The sequence below is a fragment of the Lonchura striata genome, chromosome 12 (genome assembly GCF_046129695.1).
Source record: "Lonchura striata isolate bLonStr1 chromosome 12, bLonStr1.mat, whole genome shotgun sequence".
NCBI classification, from domain to species: domain Eukaryota; kingdom Metazoa; phylum Chordata; class Aves; order Passeriformes; family Estrildidae; genus Lonchura; species Lonchura striata.
In genome coordinates, this window is record NC_134614.1 from 4,830,183 (window position 1) to 4,850,715 (window position 20,533).

At 40.1% G+C, this 20,533-nt stretch overlaps 1 protein-coding gene across 1 annotated transcript in view; it reads right to left on the reverse strand.

Annotated features, from left to right (window-relative positions):
- Positions 1-981: 981 nt before the first annotated feature.
- Positions 982-20,533, reverse strand: part of PPARG (peroxisome proliferator activated receptor gamma) — a 50,477-nt gene continuing 30,925 nt past the window's right edge. The window contains exons 2-7 of the mRNA XM_077786013.1: positions 20,137-20,364; positions 17,688-17,857; positions 16,183-16,321; positions 11,496-11,695; positions 8,004-8,454; positions 982-1,573 (exon numbers count right to left, since the gene is read on the reverse strand). Coding sequence (XP_077642139.1) covers positions 1,326-1,573; positions 8,004-8,454; positions 11,496-11,695; positions 16,183-16,321; positions 17,688-17,857; positions 20,137-20,356 — 1,428 coding nt within the window. The 5' untranslated portion in view covers positions 20,357-20,364 and the 3' untranslated portion in view covers positions 982-1,325. The remainder of the gene's footprint in view (positions 1,574-8,003; positions 8,455-11,495; positions 11,696-16,182; positions 16,322-17,687; positions 17,858-20,136; positions 20,365-20,533) is intronic.

Below are 20,533 nucleotides of genomic sequence, written 5' to 3' on the forward strand. Positions count from 1 at the left end.
AAGATTTGCTACATAAATAAAATACAGACATGGGGAGGAAACCAAGGCTGTTGGGCATCTCTCCTTATTTTGATATATAAGTTACAAATAGTGGCTTTTCCCCCCCAGTATTCCCTCTCCTGGTCCACCACTGTGGGTCCCCCCTGCTTGATTTAGTCAGGGGTCACATCCACAAACTATCAAACTTGGGCAGGTGAAATGTGAATCTCTTACCTCAGTACCAAGAATACCCCAAAATGACATTGTTAGGAAATTTATCTTCTGTTAAATTTGTTCACTCTACTGTGCTCTGCTCCCTGTGGAACTCTTAGGTGACATTACAGGGCAAGGCATGCAAGAAAACCAACAACCTCAACAGCAGGAACATCTCCAGCACCCCTGGATGAACACCTAGAGCTCGAGTCAAACTCAGGGTACAGTTTTATCACAGCTTTATCTTTACACAAGGATTCATCTAAACCTTGCTTTTGTTCAGGAGTTAATTTGTCACGACATCCCAGTTTTCCATGATATTTTGACTGCTGTTCAATGGCAGTTTATCAAATAATTGGAGAAGGTCTTGAGCCAAGAGGTTTGTACCAACTTATTCCAGCTCAGCCCTGGTTGCTGTGGGGTGGGAATTGGAGTAGCTGCTGCTTCACCTGTCTCAAACTTGCATGAGCAGAGGAATCAAAAGGACTTTGTTTCCTAGGAGTGCTGAGCAGTGCATATGAATTCCTAAATGAGTTGAAATGGCATCTGATTTCTCAGTTTGCCCACAGAGGAGTGGCCTGATCTCTCCTTACACCGAGCCCCCTTCACACAGCACTGCCAGTGTCAAATCTCGTTATGGAAGGCACGAGTATTTTCAGACTTGACACTTCTCCCTTTGGCCTTTGAGACTCTCCTGGGAAGTTGCACTAATCTGTGACTGAATTTTATTGTGCTGCTGCCTCAGGAGCACCAAATCAAACGTTAATACTTCAAACATTTCCCTGGAAATGCTCAAGGAGAAAGGTTTTTATTTAGCCGAAAATTTAACTGCATGCTTGAGTGAAGCACTGATCATACTCAGACAAGCGATTTTAAGAAGTAACGTAGTTAAAAAAATTAATTCTGAAAATACTGCCAACAATTTCATTATATAGATACTTTTAATATTAAAAGTAAATTGTAAATGTGTCTTTATAAACAATATGCATAAAATAGATCTACTATACTAAGCTCTCTCTTTTTAAATGCTGTTTCACAGTAATCTCTTAGGTACGCCAAGTTTTTCCCTCAAAGAAATAGTGCAATCTGAAGAACATACATCATTGTCAGGGGATTAGCAACTGCTCTGCTCATTAATACAAGTCCTTGTAGATCTCCTGTAGCAGAGGATGGAGGCTCATGTCCGTCTCGGTTTTCTTGATGACCTGCAGGAGCTGCACGTGCTCCGTGACGATCTGCCTGAGGTCCGTCATTTTCTGCAGCAGCTTTGCAAACAGCTGCGAGGACTCGGGGTGGTTCAGCTTCAGCTGCAGCTCCAGGGCTTGCAAAAGGTTGTCCTGAATGTCTTCAATGGGCTTCACATTTAGCAGCCCTGGGCGGTCTGGGGGAGAAAAGGGGTGGGAGGTTATCAGCACCGTAACGTCGATTTTCTGCTTTAATTTCTTATGCGTTTCTTAGCAAATTCAGATGGCGTTTCCCGGGAGCTGTCTGGCCATCAGGTAGTTTGTAAGGTTTCACTGGGATCTACTCAAAGGAGCTTTAGGATTAGTCTTGGAAACATTTCCCCCAGGTGGTCTGGGGGAAGTAAGGGGTGTGAGTTTATCAGCATCACAGCATCAGTGCCATGCAGTAATTTCTTACGCATTTCTTAGCAAATGAAGCCTTTAGAGATGGCATTTCCTGAGAACTGTCTGACCATCAGGTACTTTGTAAGATTTCACTGGGATTTGCTCAGAGGAGTTTTAGAACTAGTTTTATAACCTAGAACTAGGTTTATACTCCACTACAGTGGATTTTCCACAGTAAACTGGGAGTGTGTGTGGGAAAATAAGAATGAGATAGTTGGGGGATAAACAATCTGTATCAGGTAATTACTTTCTGTAAAATCAACATGATGGATTTGCATGTACCTGCTGCCACTAAAAATATTTCCTTCTAAGGTGGATGTGAACCCTTCAAAATTAAAAAAAAAAAAGGCATAAACTCAACTTCTGCAGTTTATTTAATTCTCCAGCACTGAAAGTTAATGAAATGTTGAATGTCTAAGCAATGAAAGATGCTTAAAATTTTAAATTCTCACATATGACAATGACCACCATGAATTTGTTACTGCTAAAATACTTGGTAACACATCCCAAATATTGTAATACATAGTGAAAAGAGTCAATAATTTAAATAAAATTTGCTGTGTAGCTGTGAAATTATTTTCATAGTTTGATCAATAAGAAGCAGTGCCTGCTGCAAGCCGTAAGTCACTTTCCTGAGGCAATAATTCCATTTCAGCAGGGACGAGAGGCTGATCTCCATTAAAAACATAAAAAATAAGCTGTTATTTCCTGTGATCTTGGTAACCTTTCTGAGTAGAGAGTTCTCCTAACTCAGCTCGACTCATGCTGCACGCTGGCAAAAAGGCTGGGAGAAAACAAAGCTCTTTATAAATACATCATGGCTTTACTTCATGGGGAAAAACTGCAGTGTAAACTAAACAGCAAAGCTGGCAGGAAAAGCAACGAGTGAGCCATGAAAACAAAGGTCGCTGATCAGGAAAGGATACTCAGCTCTCCAAGACGTGAGGTTTAGGCAGAGTTTTTCAAAGATAGGAATAAAAGTAATTTTGGATGTGAACCTGGATATTTGTTTGTCAACGTGTTCGTCTTGCAGACATCGTTTATTTATCCCATCCAACTGATAGCCCCATAAAATCTGGTTCAGAAAATCTGGGAGTAAATATAACAAAAAGTTCCTTTTAAAGAATTTCCTTGGGCAATATTTTGGAGCAGTTTTTAAAATGCCTAAAGAATTTTTGACAAATGTTAGATATTTACTTTTTGATTGCCTGAATGCATTATTGCATGGGCTGAAGGATTGAGTTGACATCTTTCTGAAACTTGCCAAATTTCAGCCTGTCAAAGCTGGTAATAATTTGGGGTTGTGATAGCTTTAAATTCTCCTTGTGTGCTGCAACTGAACTCTGAGCCAGCTGGGCATGACTCAGTGTGCAGGGACAGAAAAAATCAGGGAGCACAAAGATGTGGCCTCGATTTCCCCTGAGATCCATCTCCCTTTGCCCCTGATCCTTTGGGGTGGGAAGTTTTTGGGGTGTGAACTTTTCAGGAGAGAATCCCAATTCAAATATTGTGCTTCAGAGTCCAGGAGGAAACTTCACTGGGTCTGGAATTTATCAGGAGCCCCCTGAATTTGGGTGCCTGAGACTGCAGTGGCTAAAATCCTGAAATCCCTTGAAAAGCCCTAATCTGATGATTGTCTAATGGCCCAGTGGGACCAGAGGAAGAAAAGATGACTCTGACTAAAGCCTAGGAGATGATCAGATGTTATTTTTATATAAGCAAATTCAAGAGGAAGGAAAATTCCCATTGAAGGCAAGAGAGATTTTTCATGAATGAGAACTTCAGGATATGAGCAGTGGTTTTTGGGTGTTGACAGTTTGCTATACTTTCTCAGTAAAAACCTCTTACAGAGGAAAATGCTGCTTCTGTTCCAAGAAACTTATCTAAATCAGGAAAAAAAAAAAAAAAAGGAAAAAAGAGGCAAAAGCTTAAACATCCAGCTATTGTGGTATATTTCAAGCTGTTAAAATGTTTTTAAATATATATCTGCTCCAGACCAATTTGGTTTTGTACCAAAAGGTGAGTTTTGTGCAGTAGGGAGCTGCAGAGGGATGTGTCTTGCAGGAAAAAGGAAAATTCCAGGAGTGCCATGGTTCCCTGCTATTTCTTATGTTTCTTTATTCACATTTCCTTTATGTTTTCATTCATTGTCCTACAGCTGCTTCAACTGGTTTGAAAACTGTGCTAAAAATATTCACAGTGACTGGGAAAGGCCAATGATCCCAAAGTTCTGAGAGCAAGCAGTACCACTTTGTGTAAATTGATATTCTATACTGTCTCAGGGGAAAAAAATTATTTACTTAGTTATTTGGATGCCTCTTTCATGTCCCTAGCAATAATTACAATCTTTTTTACCTGGTTCTCACGTATGAAATTGCCACCTGCATGTCTTTACATTTTATTATCTTTGAATAAATGCATTTTGCATTTAAATGCACATTCTAAAACCTCATTATGAAAGAACAGGCAAAGACCTGGCTGAGTGAACATATGTGCTCCTTCTTTTTTCTTTTGCTGAGGCAGACGTGACTCAGCAGTTTGAGGTTTGTCTTCTGAGACTGTCACAAGTATTGGAGTCACCAGGAGTTTGTTAGGACAAAGCAATGCTTTGTAATCCGAGCAAAAACTGCAGATCATCACTGGAGGCATTGATCCAAAGTGCAGGATTTGTGTGGCAGTGAAATAGGAACCACTTCTTGGTAACAGTCAGTGATAAAACTTCAGATTTTGCTGATCTGAGAATGCAGCAAGATTATTGAATACAGTGTTTGCACCAGGAGCAGGGGCTCGGGGCTTAAAATTTAAGGTAAAAGCACACAGAAAACAGAAAAAAAGTGACTTTAGAAACATCTCTGGATTTAAATACCAGTTTGACTGCACATGGACTGGCAGAGTGTGGGTCTTTACAGGGATACTCTGCCCCAAACACTGCTGGATCCAAATATTCCTGTATCCAGACATTCCTGTGTCCATACATTCCTGTATCCAAACATTCCTGTATCCCAAAATTCCTGTATCCAAACACTGCTATATCCAACCACTGCAGAAGATAATACACAAAAATTCAAGTCCATCCATGATACCAAATTCACTTTTGAGATTTTTCTTTGTTTGACAACAGCCTGCTTGAGTGAGCTTGCTCAGTTCACAAATGTGAATTATTCCAATAAGGCTTGCAGTATTACCTTTCCTGTTCAAACAGAGCCATCCAACTCCTTCTCCCTAAACCTTCTTGTGACAGAATTAATTTTCAGCTCAGGTGGATGTGATGTTTTAAAGATGCTTCAGTTCCTTTTCATGTATATCAGAGCACTCACCTACTGACTGAGGGTGAGTCTCAGTGACACAGAGGGAGAAAATCTCCTAAAATAAGCTTTCCAAATCTCATTTAACCAGAGTGTGTCTTTTAAATCCACCACAGCTGGAAGGATGTTGTAATGAGTATTTGCTGCTGCTGCTGATGGCCAAAAGCATTTCTGTTGTACAAACCAGGTGAAATCCTATGCTCACACACAGTCTCTCTGTCTGACCAGCATTAAATTCAGAAAACAAGACTTTGTTTGCCATTTACTTTGTTTTACAGCACCAACAGTAAGAGCAGCTCTCCAGAAATGAGTTCAGAGAAACATTTGGAATAGTTGAGGCAGAGAGAGGCTGCACTGAGCAGCTCAGGAACAGTAAAATCCACTGTGGGAATATTTTCCATCTGTTGCTATTACAGTTAATTTGTCAGCTCCTTATTGCTGGGATTTGGGCTTTTTGCCTTTTCAGATAACATGCAAAAGCAGCTGTTTGGTTATCAAAAGGCTAAGGAGTTTTATAGGATTTGTGGCAAATTCCAAGCACTTCCCAAGGAAAAGCTTTCCATGTGTGATGTTCCAGCTGGAATTATCTTTCCTTTTCCCTTCTTCTCTTCTGTTAGAGCTGCACAAGAGCCAGCCCCCCTGGAGCCAGCAGAATTAGCATAATTTCACTAGGTAATAACAGATTCACTGACATTTAGAGCCCCTGGCTGGGATCTTTTTGGGTTTCACAAAGTGGTTTTCTGTTAGAGATGTTTGTACACAGGATTTTGTGAGGGGATTTAAGCGTTGCAGGATTCCTGCAGCAAGTCAAGTCCTTGAGGTGCTCTGCTTTTGAAATCCTGTTCTCAGTGAAATCACCCTGCTATATTCAAATACTTCTTACAGAAATACAGTTTTGCAAGGGTGTAGCTCTTACAGAAATGTCTGAGGCAGCTGTGAAATAGGACTCAGCTTTATATCACACAAGATATTTTAATCCCACAGAATGCACCCAGTTTAATAGATATCATATCTAGCTGTAAATTCCATGATAAAAGCTTTCTTTAATTGGCAACAAAACTTAATTGTTTTCAAAACATAAACTCTTTTTTTTCTTTTTTTTTTTTTTTTAAGCAGCTATCACACTTCTTGGAAAAATAAAAGAAGTTCTGCAAAAAAGATAGGGAGGTCTTTGTTGAAATTAAAGGATCTTCCTAGAAAGGACTGATTTATATTTATATGGATTTACATGTCTCTACAGATTTGTTTCAGAGTTTTGCTACAGTTTCTTGACTCAAATTAATTAGTTATTTACAAGTCTCTGTTTACAAATTATTCTAGAGAAAAAAAGAGACATGCTGGTAAATCTGGTTCAACACAGTTAATTATTGTAGATGAATCACTGTCCTCCTGCAATCCAAAATGTGAGATTGGTTACATCATTCCTGTTTCCTCTGGTGGAAACCAAACACTGCTGATCATAAGTTCCCTTTCTGCAGTTAGGAGTGAATTTTGAGAAGCCTTTTCTCATCTGTCCCATTTCACTATGCTAAAACCCACAAAATATTGGCATGTTCTGAGTAGTGCCCTGAGAGGCTTGTACCATTTCTCCTCTCCCATCAAAACCAACCAAAAATACCCCAGCATGGTGTTTTCCTTCCTGAATTAATGCAGAGCCCTCAGGGATCATGGTGCCCAAGGTTTGCACAAGGAAATTTCTGGGAGGAATTCTTGTTGGGAGCAGAATCGGCGGGACAAATTCTATGTGACCCCCCATTTTTCCTGAATGAAACACAGTGCCAGGGGGAGCTGGAGGTGAATTTAAACGCAGATGTACCTCAGAGTGCCCTCCCAGCAGCAGGGCTGCTTTTAGAGCAATAGCATGAGGTTGTGTCTGATTGCTGAAATGTAATTTAATAACAAAACCCTCGGCGCTGCTCTGCGGAGGAGCCGAATCCAGAGCATTCAGCACATTCCTGCCATGGATGTGTGCAGCTCCACGTTGGGCCAAAATACACACAGAGCAGTAGGGCAAGATTGTATTTGTGCAACATCACTGCCTTGGGAGAGTTGGCCAAATTAACAGAGCTTCAGTGTGTCTGGAATGTATCTGAAGGTGTTTAAGTGAAATAAATCCTGGTAGGCATCACTAATTCACAAAACAGGCAGTGACATCACCTCAGGAGCAGAGAACACACTGACTGGCTGCAGAAATGCTGAAATTCAGTTTTTTCAGTGAAGTGTTGAATGTGGGAAGTCTGATACCTGGGATTTCAGGCTCATGCTTTGCTCAAAGCGTGATGTGTGAAGATACAGCTGAGGAAAGCTGAACAAGCACACAATGCCTTCTTTTTTTTTTTTTTTTTATTTTTAGGAGACCATAATTTTCCTAAAAAATGCATTTCCCCCTCCTTTTAAAGGCAAACAAAACCTTGCATGAATGGAAGAACAATAAAAGTACCATAACCCTGTAAGCCCAATACCACCTATGCTTTGGAATTGTTCTGGAGTCAAAGCTGTTTGTGGTCAAATAGCTAGCCACACAATCTAATTGAAAGTTTAAAAAACAAATCTTCTGCAGAATTTTAGCTCCTGGCAGTGAAATTCCACCCTTCCTGTTTTCCAAAAGATAGCCCTGATTTTGTTTTCTGCCTAAATGAATTGATGACTCAGCAGGCATTTCCAGCTCCATCACTAATATTGGGGCATTTCCATTTCCAGTTTCTGTCTGGAACTGAATAAAGGGCAAACAACAAATAGAGATTTGAAAATGACTAAAAAAGCTGTGTGTAAATGCACTCGCTCCCAGCCTGCAGCGCTGAGCACTTTGCTGTTGGGGCAGGAGTTAAAGGTATCAATTCCATCCTCTAAAATCCCATATAAATAAGAGAGCACTTACCTCCACTTAGGATAATGACAGCTATAAATATTGCCAGGTCACTGTCATCTAATTCCAGTGCATTGAACTTCACAGCAAACTCAAACTTGGGCTCCATAAAGTCACAAAAAGGTTTCCTCAGGCTCTTCAGGAACTCCCGCGTCATGAACCCCTGTCCATCGGATATGAGAACCCCATCTTTATTCATCAGAGAGGCCAGCAGGGTGTAAATGATCTCATGGACCCCGTATTTCAGCAGAGTCACTTGGTCGTTGAGGTCGAGGTTGACGAATCCCGGGATGTTCTTGGCGAACTCGGTGATCTCCTGCACAGCCTCCACGGAGCGGAACTGGCAGCGCTGGAAGATGCGGATGGCCACCTCCTTGTTCTCCTCCTGCAGCGGGGACACGTGCTTGCACTTGATCTGGTCTTCTCCCATCATTAAAGAGTTCATGTCATAAATAACGAAGGGCTAGAAACAAAGGGAAACTCCAGTTACTCCCAAACATCCTCCCCGAGAGCATTGGACTCCTGAGGGACCCAAAGAGAACTCAGCAGCAACCCCTCAGACACCTCTGAGGAACCCATCAAGGGTTCACAAAGAGTTAAATTGTCCTGAGGAACCTGTCAAGGGCTCCCCAAATAGTGAAATTCCTGAGAAACCTGTCAAGGGTTCCCCAAGGAGTTAAATTGTCCTGAAAACCTATCAAGAGCTCCCTAAATCATTAAATTGTCCTGAAAAACCTAAGGGGCTCCCCAAAGAGTTAAATTGTCCTAAACCTATAAAAAACAAATATCCTCACAATGTTAAAATTATTTACAGAAATGCCAAGTAGAAGGGGGGAAGGAACACTATTTTAAAGTATCCAGAATTTTGCCTTTTCCTTTGTTTGTTTGTTTTTTGTTTTTTATAGAATGTTCTGTAATTCCAGAATTCAAAGTTTGGGATGTTAAACAAAAGGTTAAAATGATAGAAATGATACTACTTTTACCTGAATTATAACAGCTTCTATAAAAGACAATCTAATGAGTGGAAAGCAAACTTCTTCTTTTTTTTTTTTTTAGAAAGACAAAGATATTCTCATTTTGATTCCTTTATTTACTTTCATGTTCCTTTCATGTTCTATCCTAGGAAACACTGCAAGTAATATCAGCTTTAGGGTATTGATTAACTAATAAAGGTAACCTTTTGCTGTTAACTCCTGTAAAAATAACAATGTTAGGATATATTTAAACCCACTCAGCTTGTCTTTGGGAAAGAAAAAACAAATACCATGTTACAAACCACAATTCAGAACACAAAAATGAGGCTGACTGTGAAATAAATTCAACTGGAACAAATCAATTTTGAAAGCAGCTTAGTAAAAGTAGTGCCAGAATACTTGCATGAGGATCTGGAAACAATCTCTTCCAGAATATGCAAAATAAGCTCCCGGGTTTAAAGAAGTGGTTATGTGAGGATTTCTCAAGTTCATTTGAAGACTCTTTCCCTCAGAGGATTAATGACTGAATAGTTCATTGCTGCACTGAACAAATCTCACAGATAGGGATAGGTTTGTTAACATACTTGATTAATTAATTAAAATACAAGGGTTTATACTCCACAATTGGACTAAAGAAATAATTTCTAAAATGGAAGGTCATTTGTGATTGCAGATTCTAATGCCTTGTAGGGATGCTCATTCTCATGGTTTTATGTCTACAGCTCCAGACCACGACATTCCAGGAGGGACAGTGTGAGGGATTAAATTATTTTCCCACTTGCACTGAGGATTTCAGTGTGAAACTGAAACAACAAACAAACTGCACTGAGAAAAGGCAGGAGAGAAGGAATTTTTTGGGTAATGACATTTTGGCAGCAGCAAAGCCATTAAATACATATCTGCACATATGGATATGCACACGCGTGGAATAGTGGAGCAACAAGACTGCAGCAGATGCTTTCAAAATGCATATTTTGGTTCCAGTGGATAATTTCTTTCTGTTCTTTTTAGTGGGAGCACCAAGTACAAGAAAAAGTCATTATTAGTCCATGCCCACGTGCTTTAGAAAGCCAATATTACACCACTGGCCTAGCCATGATAGATGAAAATCAAGAAAGAGTTCAAAACAGCCAAAGATTTTTTTAATATAAAGATTCAGATGACTTTGAGAGTAGAATCTTATGTCAAACGAGCTCTGTATATCCCAGAAGATGATGAAGAACTCATTCTAGTTTTGATACACTCACTTGCCTATCTAAATATTTTAAATTAATTCAGATCACACAGCAACTAAAAAATAACATGAATTTAAACTATGCCCACAGTAAACAGTTTGATGCTCCAGAGCACCAAATCCATTGATAAAAACTGTATGAAAGCTGTAACCATTAAGTACTGAGTGTCACTCTTTCAGTGGTATTTTCAAGAAACACTTGAAAATTTGCAGCGCTGAAAAGCTGGATTCTGCCTACTGCTTTATTGGTGTTTCTAATGTGCCAAAGTTTAAAAACTCCCAAGCAAAAAGGAGAATTAATTAATGTAATTATACATTTACTGTGTGAGAACTGTAGTGGTGGAACTTTCAGGCATGAGCAGGTTGCAGATCAGTTTCTGCAGAATAAATAAACTTACCTAATTCAAGCTTCATACTGAAAAGTTACTCACATTGTAAGTGCCTGCCACATCTAAACCTTTTATATGAGGAGTCAACCAATTTCTGGACAACATTAAAATTATTATTTGAATTGCCTTTAAGGAAAGGAAGAAATACCTTTTTGGAGCCTGAAATACCTCTTAGTTCTTTGCTGTCTTTGAAATTATTAAGGAAAATAAAATGCACTCTCTGTTGTAATCCTGACAACAAAATTTCTGCCAATGATTCTAGAAAATACATCAAGCCAAGAGTTATAAACTGTGGAAAACTATTTTGTTCTTTAGGTATTAAAATACTGTTACCGACATGATCAGATCTCAGATCCCATCCATTCTCCTAAAATTCCAACTGCACCAACTCAAGGCACAGATGTGACCTGAGATAACTCAGAGAAAAGCAGGAATTCATCAGAGCATCATAAGAACGAGCATCACACAACAATGTGCTGGGGATGGAATCATTTGCCACTTAGGAAAAGGAATATTCCTCAGGGAACAGCAATTCCTGACAGCTGGAGAGCCACCTTAAACAGATAGTGTGGGAGATAACCTCTGGGCAAGAAGAGGGAAAACGGGAAGAGAGGATCAGGGAATACAAAAAGGTTAAGGTGACCTTCAAATTCTTGTCCCTGTTTCAAGTATTTTATTAGGTGAACTTGGAGTTTTTTCAAATAATGTTTACTTATCCTATCTAAAAACATTTCCTGTGTTTCAGACACAGCTTGAAATGTGTAACTGCCAACAGCAAAGTGGGGTTTTTTGGGCTTTTTTTTAGGTTCAGGGTTTTGTATTTTGTTTTTTGTTAAGAGCTGCGCTGTCAGTTGGGTGAATCATTCACTCGGAAAAAAGGAAGAAACAGAAAGAAGAGGGAACTGACTGATTTGTCTGTCGTCTTTCCTGTCAGGATGGCCCTCGCCTTGGCTTTGGTCAGAGGGAAGGACTTGATGTAGGAGTCGTAGAGGTGCTTGGCCAGCGCGCGCAGGTCGGCGGATTCGGGGTTGAGCTGGTCGATGTCGCTGGAGATCTCCGCCAGCAGCTTCTCCTTCTCCGCCTGCGGCATGCGCCCGAACCTGATGGCTGAGGAACACCACAGGAGTTACAAAAACCCACGGCTCAGAGCCTTCCTGCCACCTTCTGCACCTGCAGCTGCACCTCAAGAAGCACATTTGGGTTTTCATCGCCTTTGGTGCGGGCGCCCGGAGTTTGTGCTAAACGGGGCTGGGCAAGTAAGGAAAGACGTTTTCTGCATTTAGTCCAAACAGCTGAAGAGCTTTAAAGACATGTAAACAAACAAATCTCACCGAGGAAACCATCTCTGTGCCCATTATCTTGCTTAGAAATGCAAACCCCCTGCTCCTACCTCCAATCTACATAAAATGCAAAGAATATTTAAGATATTAAAGTTCTGTTGGCTCAGAGTGGGAACCACCACTGAGACTTGTATTGTTCTGGGAAAATCACCACATGGATCTGAGATTCTTCATTTGTTTAGAAACAAAACCCTTGCATGCCTTGCAGGAAGAAATTGCTAAATAGTTCAGCAGAATTTAACATAGCAAGTCCTATAAAATGTTAACATAAGAATTAAGGAATAGGGAAGGAGCTTGTACAGGGAATAAAAAGCTGGAAAAGACTGAGTTGTTTGTGGCACTTCTATCTATGTGCAGTATTGAAAAACCAGGAAATGGTTCTACCTCATCATATGAGCTCAAAATTGCTCAAATCTCCTCTGCACCTCCTACTTTTCCATCCATGTACTTCCTAACCAAGATTATTTATTCATGCGGGGACTGACTGGAGAATGTTTCAAATGAGCCATCAAAATCAAGACTGATTTATCACATGATATTTCAGCAAACAGAATTTATTTTGTTTTATGAAAACAAAACAGGACAGAAGAGCATCCAAACAAGAAACGGAAAGAAGAAATCAAGGTTTGCATTTTGGCCCTAGGGGAAATAGAAATATTATGAATATTTTTTCAGTGATTAGTGTGTTCCTTGGATAAAGAAAAAGTGCTGCTAAGATCATAGAGAGATGATTTTACTGAGGATGTTTGTTTTGGAAACTAGCAGCCACTTTTCTATGAGTTTGCTGCAATGTGTTGATGGCCAAACATGACATTTTTTCCCAAGAATAAATAATTATGTCAGAACACATCCCCCCTCTTCATTCTTCTATTTTATACTTATTGATCAGTTGTCTTACTTCATGGCTGTAGAAACCAAGTTGCTTATTTTTATAACTGAACTCCTCTTTCAGCAACCTCAGTCTGGGAGTGAGACATGCTGGATATTTCAGAATTACTTGGGTGTCCTTGATATTAAATTATACTGAACACCAGCAGGAAATGATTCTGTTGTGGGTCAGTTCCTGAGAGCTGAGGTTTGCAAAAGCAGATTCATAATCTGGAATCCCATCGGCAGAAAAAGAAAAGGTGATCAGGACTCAAATGTATTTTAAATACAACATTTCATTATAAAGTATATTTTAAATATAGCAATCTATTATCAACAAGGAGGATTGTGAATCAAGCATTCCTATCTTACAATTTCATAGACATAAGATTTATTTTTCCATTTATTCTAATGTTTAGAATATATATTATTGGTGAGATATCAGATGCAGCAGATTCTGTTCAATGTTTATTAGCATTGCAGGTAAAATCTGGGGCAAAATCAATTTTGTGGGATCAGCCTAGCAGTTTCCTTTTGTAAAAATCCTTGTCACTGTCATTTTCAGGGGGCTGAGACAAAAATGAGGGAGAGCTCAGGCGGTGAGAGGTTGATGGGAGGAATTGGGAAAGGGGAATTTTGGATGGGAGCACAAGGAGGGACTGCTGATGATGCCACTTGCAAAGGCCAGGCTGGCAAAGGAGAGCCTGGGGAGGGATCAGCAGGGGTGGGAAAAGCTGGGGAGAGCTCTGGAAACCCGGCTGGCTGAGAGGGCTCAGCTGGCAGCTTCCCTCCAGCAATCCCAGACTCTGCAAGTCTGGGCAGGAGCCTGCAGCGTGGATTTCTCTCTTTCCTTGGGCAGTTCCTCCTTTTCCTTGCATTTCCAGCATTCCCCAAATGTCAGGAGCACAAAGTCAACCGTGAACAAAGTCAGTCCCTCGTGCTGCATTCTGTCCTTTGGCTTTCTGTGGAAGAACTACAATATTTATCCTCACTTCAGATTTTACCTCTTGGAGAAGTTAAATGTAAAAAAGGTGGTTGTTTATAGACTGTTCTGTAGGGCACTGCTCTTCTGATTGTCTGGATTATTTCTGAGCATAAAGGAGGCCCCAAATAGCCCATAAATACAGTTTATTACATTAGAAAACACAAGGTAAAGCCAGGCTGGATACCTGTCTGGTTTTGGTGGAGATGTGCCCAGATTGAGCAATCCCCTGCTCCCAGAACTGATGACAAAAACATTTCCATGTGTTCTTTTTCTCCCATTCCAGTAGCTGAGCTAATACCAGCAACACTCTTAGCAGAAGAGAACAAAATAAATGACATTTCAAAACAAAAAGAAACAAGCTTCTGCTTAGTGGCACTTGAGAACACAATCTGCACCACTCAGGGTTAACCCCAGAGCAGCACTGTGGCTAGAGAAGGAAAGGAAAACAATATTCCAAGCATGAGAACACCACTGTCTTTTTTACCCTTTAGCCAAGTGGTATGGAGCATTTCTACGTGAAAAAATGCGGCTGTAGCTGCTGAGTGGCTCCTTGCAGTCCCCATTTTGTCCTGATCATTTTGCAATAATACATCCACACAAGACTTGAACCCTCAGGCACAAATAATCCACATTCTGCTGCAAAGCATTTAAAATTCTGATAATGTGTCTGAAGTGGAATCTGGAGATGTAACATTAAAATGTGTCTCCGTGTCACTGGTGAAACCCCCTGGTTCTATCTCCAATCTACAAGAAATGTGAAGAATATTCAGGATATTAAAGTTCTGTTGGCTGAGGGTAGGAACCTAGGTAGGAACACATCTAGTGTTGCATTTCTTTATGCTTCTGGGTCATCAAAGGTGAAATTCAGCTCTTTTTTATAAATTGTTTATAAATTATAAAGGAACGAGGGTGTTTTGTGCAAGGCAATGTAACCAGAGCAGGGAAAAGCAAACAAACAAAAAAGCAAGTGTAGAAGGCAATGCTTGAACAAAAACACCTGAGTCCTTGTTGGGAGAACTCCTGGTTGGAGCAAAGGAAAATGTTCCTTGGAGCCCTGGGGCAAATGGCTTTGCCCTTTTCCTGCCTCCCCCGAGTTCTGGAACCTTTTCGGTGCCACAGCTTCTGCCTGGGCAGTGGCTAAAGAGGGAAAATGCAGGTGAAATGTGAATTTTAAAGCTGTTGTAGATGCTGCAAGGCAGAGAGAATGGTCTGGGCCATCCCTTCCTGATGGAGCTGCCCATGGATCCCATGGACACAACTGGGAGCTGTGCTGCCAGGCCAGGGGAGAATTTGGCATGAATCTTGAAAATAATAATAAAAAACCCTCCTGAATTTCTATAAAAATACCCACAGTAGCATTTCAAAATTAGATTTATTTTTAAGTGTTACTGTTGCATCCCAGGAATTTGAAAACTGTATTTTCTATTAGCAAAACATTTCCCAGACCAATTTACATTCAGTACATGTATTAACTTTGCAAACCACAATCCAGCTATCCTCTTGGGGACAGCACACTCATTTTTTATATTGAAAATAATGAAAGTTCTAAAAAAACCACAGAGAAATTATTTTCCCAGTCATGTTTGCAATTCTTTACCCTTAGAATTACATAAGTCTCTATGTTATGACATTTAATTCCTGTTTTTACTCAGCTTTGCCAAAGCAAGGCAACAAAGAATCTTCATTATGTCCTTCTGCCCAAACATTCATAAGTATTTCCACATGAATTGCTCTGCTAATTTTAAAGTTCAGAGGGATTTTCTTCTAGAGCAGTATTGTGATATTCTTCATGCCATTACTTATGTTAAAGAAGACAACCACAGATGGGGGTGCCCTAGGAAGGAGGATGATGGGGATTTTTAAAACTACAGTTCATAAAAATGAATATTTTCATTTCAAATATGTTGTGTTTCAGTATGAGAAGTGCTAACTCAGTGATGCCAACAACCCTTGGTAAGTGGCCTGTGCAGCAAGTTCAAGTTGCTGTTATTCACAAAGCTTCAGATTCTCTAATCCATATTTCATAATCAGGTTTTTGGCTTCCAGGAAAGGCATCTTAAGCTCCACCAGGCAAAAGCGTCTGATCAGAAAATGAGACAGTGAAGTGAAAAATAGCAATTACACTCGGAGCATATTCAGGAGGAACTACCAGTGAGCAGGAATGATGGAGAACAAAACCAGCTCATGTTATGTTATGTATTAAAGCAAGAAAAGCAAATCTCTATATGATTTTGATGTTAAAGCAACCTTAAATCAGAAAGAGGCTGCTAAATCAGGGCAATCTCTCTGACACGTATGTCTAAACTGAAGAAGTGGGCATTGCAGCACTTACAGCAGCTGTGTTATGTTCCATGCTCTTTCTCAGAGGAGCCAGTGCTGGCTGAAGCTGCCCGTGCACTCACCATTGTGTGACATCCCGACAGCCAGGCACTTCTGGAACCTGCAGTACTGACATTTGTTCCTGCTCTTCTTATGGATGCGGCAGTTCAGGTCACACCTGTCGTAAATCAGCTTCAGCCTGATGGTTCTTCGGAAAAAGCCCTGCAGAGACAGCAAACGTGGAAAAGGCTGCAAACAGGTGCCAGCCTGGCCCTGCTCCACCCACCCAGAAACCCTGAGAGATGGATTTACAAGCAAGCACAGCTCCTGTCACCATCCTTTCTGGATCCTCTTATTTGTTGTTTCCAACCCCATTCAATAGAGCTATACAATTCCCAAAAAGCTGGGGAAGCTTTAGGGAATCAGTGGGGTCATTTAACAGCACAACTCCAAAAGAAGCAAAACTCCATTTGTCCCACTGCTTGTGGGACAATTATTGCAAACCAAATGGGACATTTTCAGAATTTAAAGTTCACTACCAACATAGAAAATTTGTTGTAAGCGATGACAAACCCAAAAATTCTGCCAATAGCAGTTCATTTCCTGGTAAATGAAAATGGTTTTGGGTTATTTCTCTTTTTACAGTTTAAAGATGCTTTTTTGGATCAGTCATAATTAATTAATAAAGTTTATCCAGAGTTATCACCCTTTTTTTCCTTGTAAAAATTACTTTTTCCTCACAGGGAATAATAACAGCAAAAGCATGATGCCAGCTTTTATTTATATAATTAACTGTAATTTAAGTAATGTACTTTGTACTTATTGCTTTATGTGTCTTCCTAATTCACTGCTAAGAATTTTATTTAAGCTCTGGATTGGTTCTTTCCTTTTATTTATTTTCCTCAAGATACTGAAAATGGAGAAAATGGGAATTTCACATTAAGCTCTAATGTTTTTCTTTGAACTCAATGAATTATTAATAATTTAATTCTCTGACATTTCTTCTCTCATTCTTGAGGACTGCAATTTTTACACCATTGACTTGACCTTTACATGTTATAAACACTAAATATCACTGACATAAAACATCAGCACATTCCTCAATACCATCAGACTTCTCCGTAGTCACCTAAAATGTGTAAAACAGGTAAAAAAACCTCGAATTAATCAGAATAAAGAGCCTGAATTTTAATTGTTCAAAGCTTTGGGGTTGGGCATGAGTTTGGCTGTGGTCTAAGAATTCAGGTTTTCTGCACATGATGCCCAAGACAGCAGGAATAAAATATGCTTGCTTGATTGAAAGGAGAAAAAATGCACAAAAAATTTGAATAGAACAATACAATCAACAAGAAAAAAGCAAACTTTTAAAAAATAAGCAAGGTTTTAAAAAGCCGAAGTTTTAAAAAAATCAAGCTTTAAAAAAACTCCTGCTTACTAACCCATAAATTATACCCAGCAAAATTGACGCAAAGACCTACAAGTTTTTTTTTTCCTTTTTTAATGAAGCACAAAGCCGTGATTTTACCAAGTGATGATTGAGATGCAAACAGTATCGGATGCCCAGCAGAGTGCTTTTTTGGCAGCTCACCTTGCAGCCCTCGCAGGCGTGCACGCCGTAGTGGAAGCCCGAGGCTTTGTCCCCACAGACGCGGCACTCGATGGCCATCAGCGAGTTGGACGCCTCCTCGTGAGGTTTGTTGTACAGCTGGACCTTCTCTGAGAAATAGGGGGGGGAAGGAGGCTCCAGCTTGATGGCACCTGTGCACAGGAGAGGTGAGATAAACTCCAGCTGAATTCATGGAGGAAGTGATGCCCTGAGAAGGCTGAGCTAGAACAGAGACTAAATGGTGCTAAAGAATAAAGCAGGGATTTATTAAAGGATCTCCTCCATGGATCCACCCTGGGCAGCACCAGAGCCCAGCCAGGGCTGCACCCAAATGACCCAAAATGGTCCCAAAATGCACGAGCGCTCCCGGGGGCTCTCCCTGGGATCAGTTCTGCTCCATTGGCACCTGGAGTTCATTGTCCCATTCCAGCTCCAGCCCATCAGTCCCACCCTGCTGGTTTTTCTCTCTCCAGCCCACGGTGTTTGTGCTCCTGGGCTGAGGTTTGGATCATTTGTCCTTGGTGCCCAGCTGGAGCAGGAATTGTTTTGTGTCCCTGCTCTGTGCAGAGCTCACCATCCCATAATGTGAAGCCCTGACCCACACACTAAAGCAGCTCAGAGTCTGAAAATATACAAGATAAACCTGAGGCATCAGAAGCAGTGAGGAATAAGCACAAGGCATCGCAGGGATGCTGGGCTGGGATGGCCGGGTCTGCTCCACAGCAAAGCCAGCAGCACACCAAGGCTGCAAAAGGAGCTGCAGCTGCATTGCAGCGGCTGCAAAAGCTGGAAGGGGCAGGTTCTGCTGGAGATAGGGAATTACAGATCCAGCTGTCAGCTCTGTAGTGTGCAAAGGTTTCAAGATGGATATTAAAAATTGATGTATGGAGAACTCAGGCCTTACTTGGTCTTTATCTGGTTTATTTCTTCAAGGTGTTAAAAACTCCTACAAGGAGATGGGCTGGAGTGTCTAATCTAGTTTAAAATATATTCAAGTGAATAATAGAGCTATATATTTAATAATATACTATTCAATAATAATCCAATAATAATATATTATTATGCAATACCATATAGTATACATTTTATTATTATATAATTATATTATTCAATAAATATTCAATAATTTTATATATATACATATACATACATACATACATACATACATACATATATATATATAAAATAAAATAATATTGGATATGTCCAGAAATTTAGCTCTCTCCTTGGGAAAACTGTTCAACTTCGGATGCAGTTTAGAGAAGAATTTTCACTTCTGAAAGTTTCTAATTAAGAGAACAATTTCTAATATTGAATCATCTCAAACAAGTAAATACGATGTCTTTAAATCAGTCATCACTTGTCATAGAAGAGAGCTGTGACATTTGAAAGTTACGTTACATCAGGGGTGATGTAACAGTGTTTAAAAAGGTGATTATTTTTATTTTTCCAGATTTGCTATACTATACAGACTAGAAAGATTTATTCCTATATAAACTGGGGTGAAATTATCTAAGTAAAGATGAGGACGATTTATGCCATCTAAACTCTGTTGCACTCTTTAAAAGTACTTGGCATTAAAGTGTTATGAATATTTCTGATTAAACAAAAGAAGAATAAACACCTCACTGGAAAAATGTCCATTTATTTATTACAGTAGTAGTGCAGAGATACACAGCTCCTGCTTCACTGCACCACCCAAATTAAATACCACAATTTCCCCAGCAAGAATTCCCTGAAAGAGTTCTTGTACTGGTCACTACAAATAAAAGTGAGGTCAGAGCTAAGCAGAAGTGAATCCTCAAAAGAGTTCCAGGCACAGCACCCCCACATTGATACTTGGAGCAGGAATGCAGTAACAATTATTTAGGAATAAGTCACTTAAAAGGAGGACTGAGTGTAATTTTTCAGTGTAAATTGTGAAAGAGCAGCATGTTTCATAGCAGGTGAACTCTCCAGGAGCTGTCATGGAGCTGTAGCAATGCTGTGCCTCAGATGTAGCAAATATTTCTACTCCATCCCTTTCTCAGGCTGTATGGAATTTAAAAACTGTACATATTAATAATTCAAATTATGCTCTGTACCCTGGGCATTCTTCAACATTTTGGGGTGTTTATCCTGCCTTGTGTGCACTGAGATCAAAGGAAAAGCACACAAAGTGCAGGAGTAGGAAGTAATGGAGGTGTTCATGTGTCTACTAAAATATAATTTTGGATACTTTATGGTACCTGTCCTAAACTCCAGCTGCTGTTCTGGCACGGTGAAGGTCTGCTATGAGTATTTCCCCTTTTCTATCTGCCCTGCAAGAACATCTCTGCTGACACAGGAGATCTGAATTCTAAATCAATTTGCTCCTAGCACGTGTTCCAGGGAATGAAACATGGACACGAGGGAAACACTTCAAAAAAAAAAAAAAAAAGGCAGAGCTTACTTTGGCAGTCCTGGAGCTTGATATCATATTTATAATCCAGGCTTGACTGGTCAGCTCTGGCAAGGGGAAGATCTTCATAGTGTGGGGAGGAAATGCTGGAGAAATCAACGGTGGTGAAGGGCTTGATGTCAAAGGAGTGTGTGTGATCATCCATGGCTGACAAATCCACGGGGCTGATTCCAAAATTCAGGGGCCAAAACGGCATTTCTGTGTCAACCATTGTAATCCCTGCAAACACCAACAAGAAAATGACATTTTAGGATGATTATCTCCAATCTGTTCAGGCCCAGGCTGAGCTCCAATTGTCCCACGTTCACAGGCTTGAGATGAAAACTTTAACTGCATCTCTCCATAGCATGCATACCAATAAAATTAAAAGTCTTCCACAAATAATTCT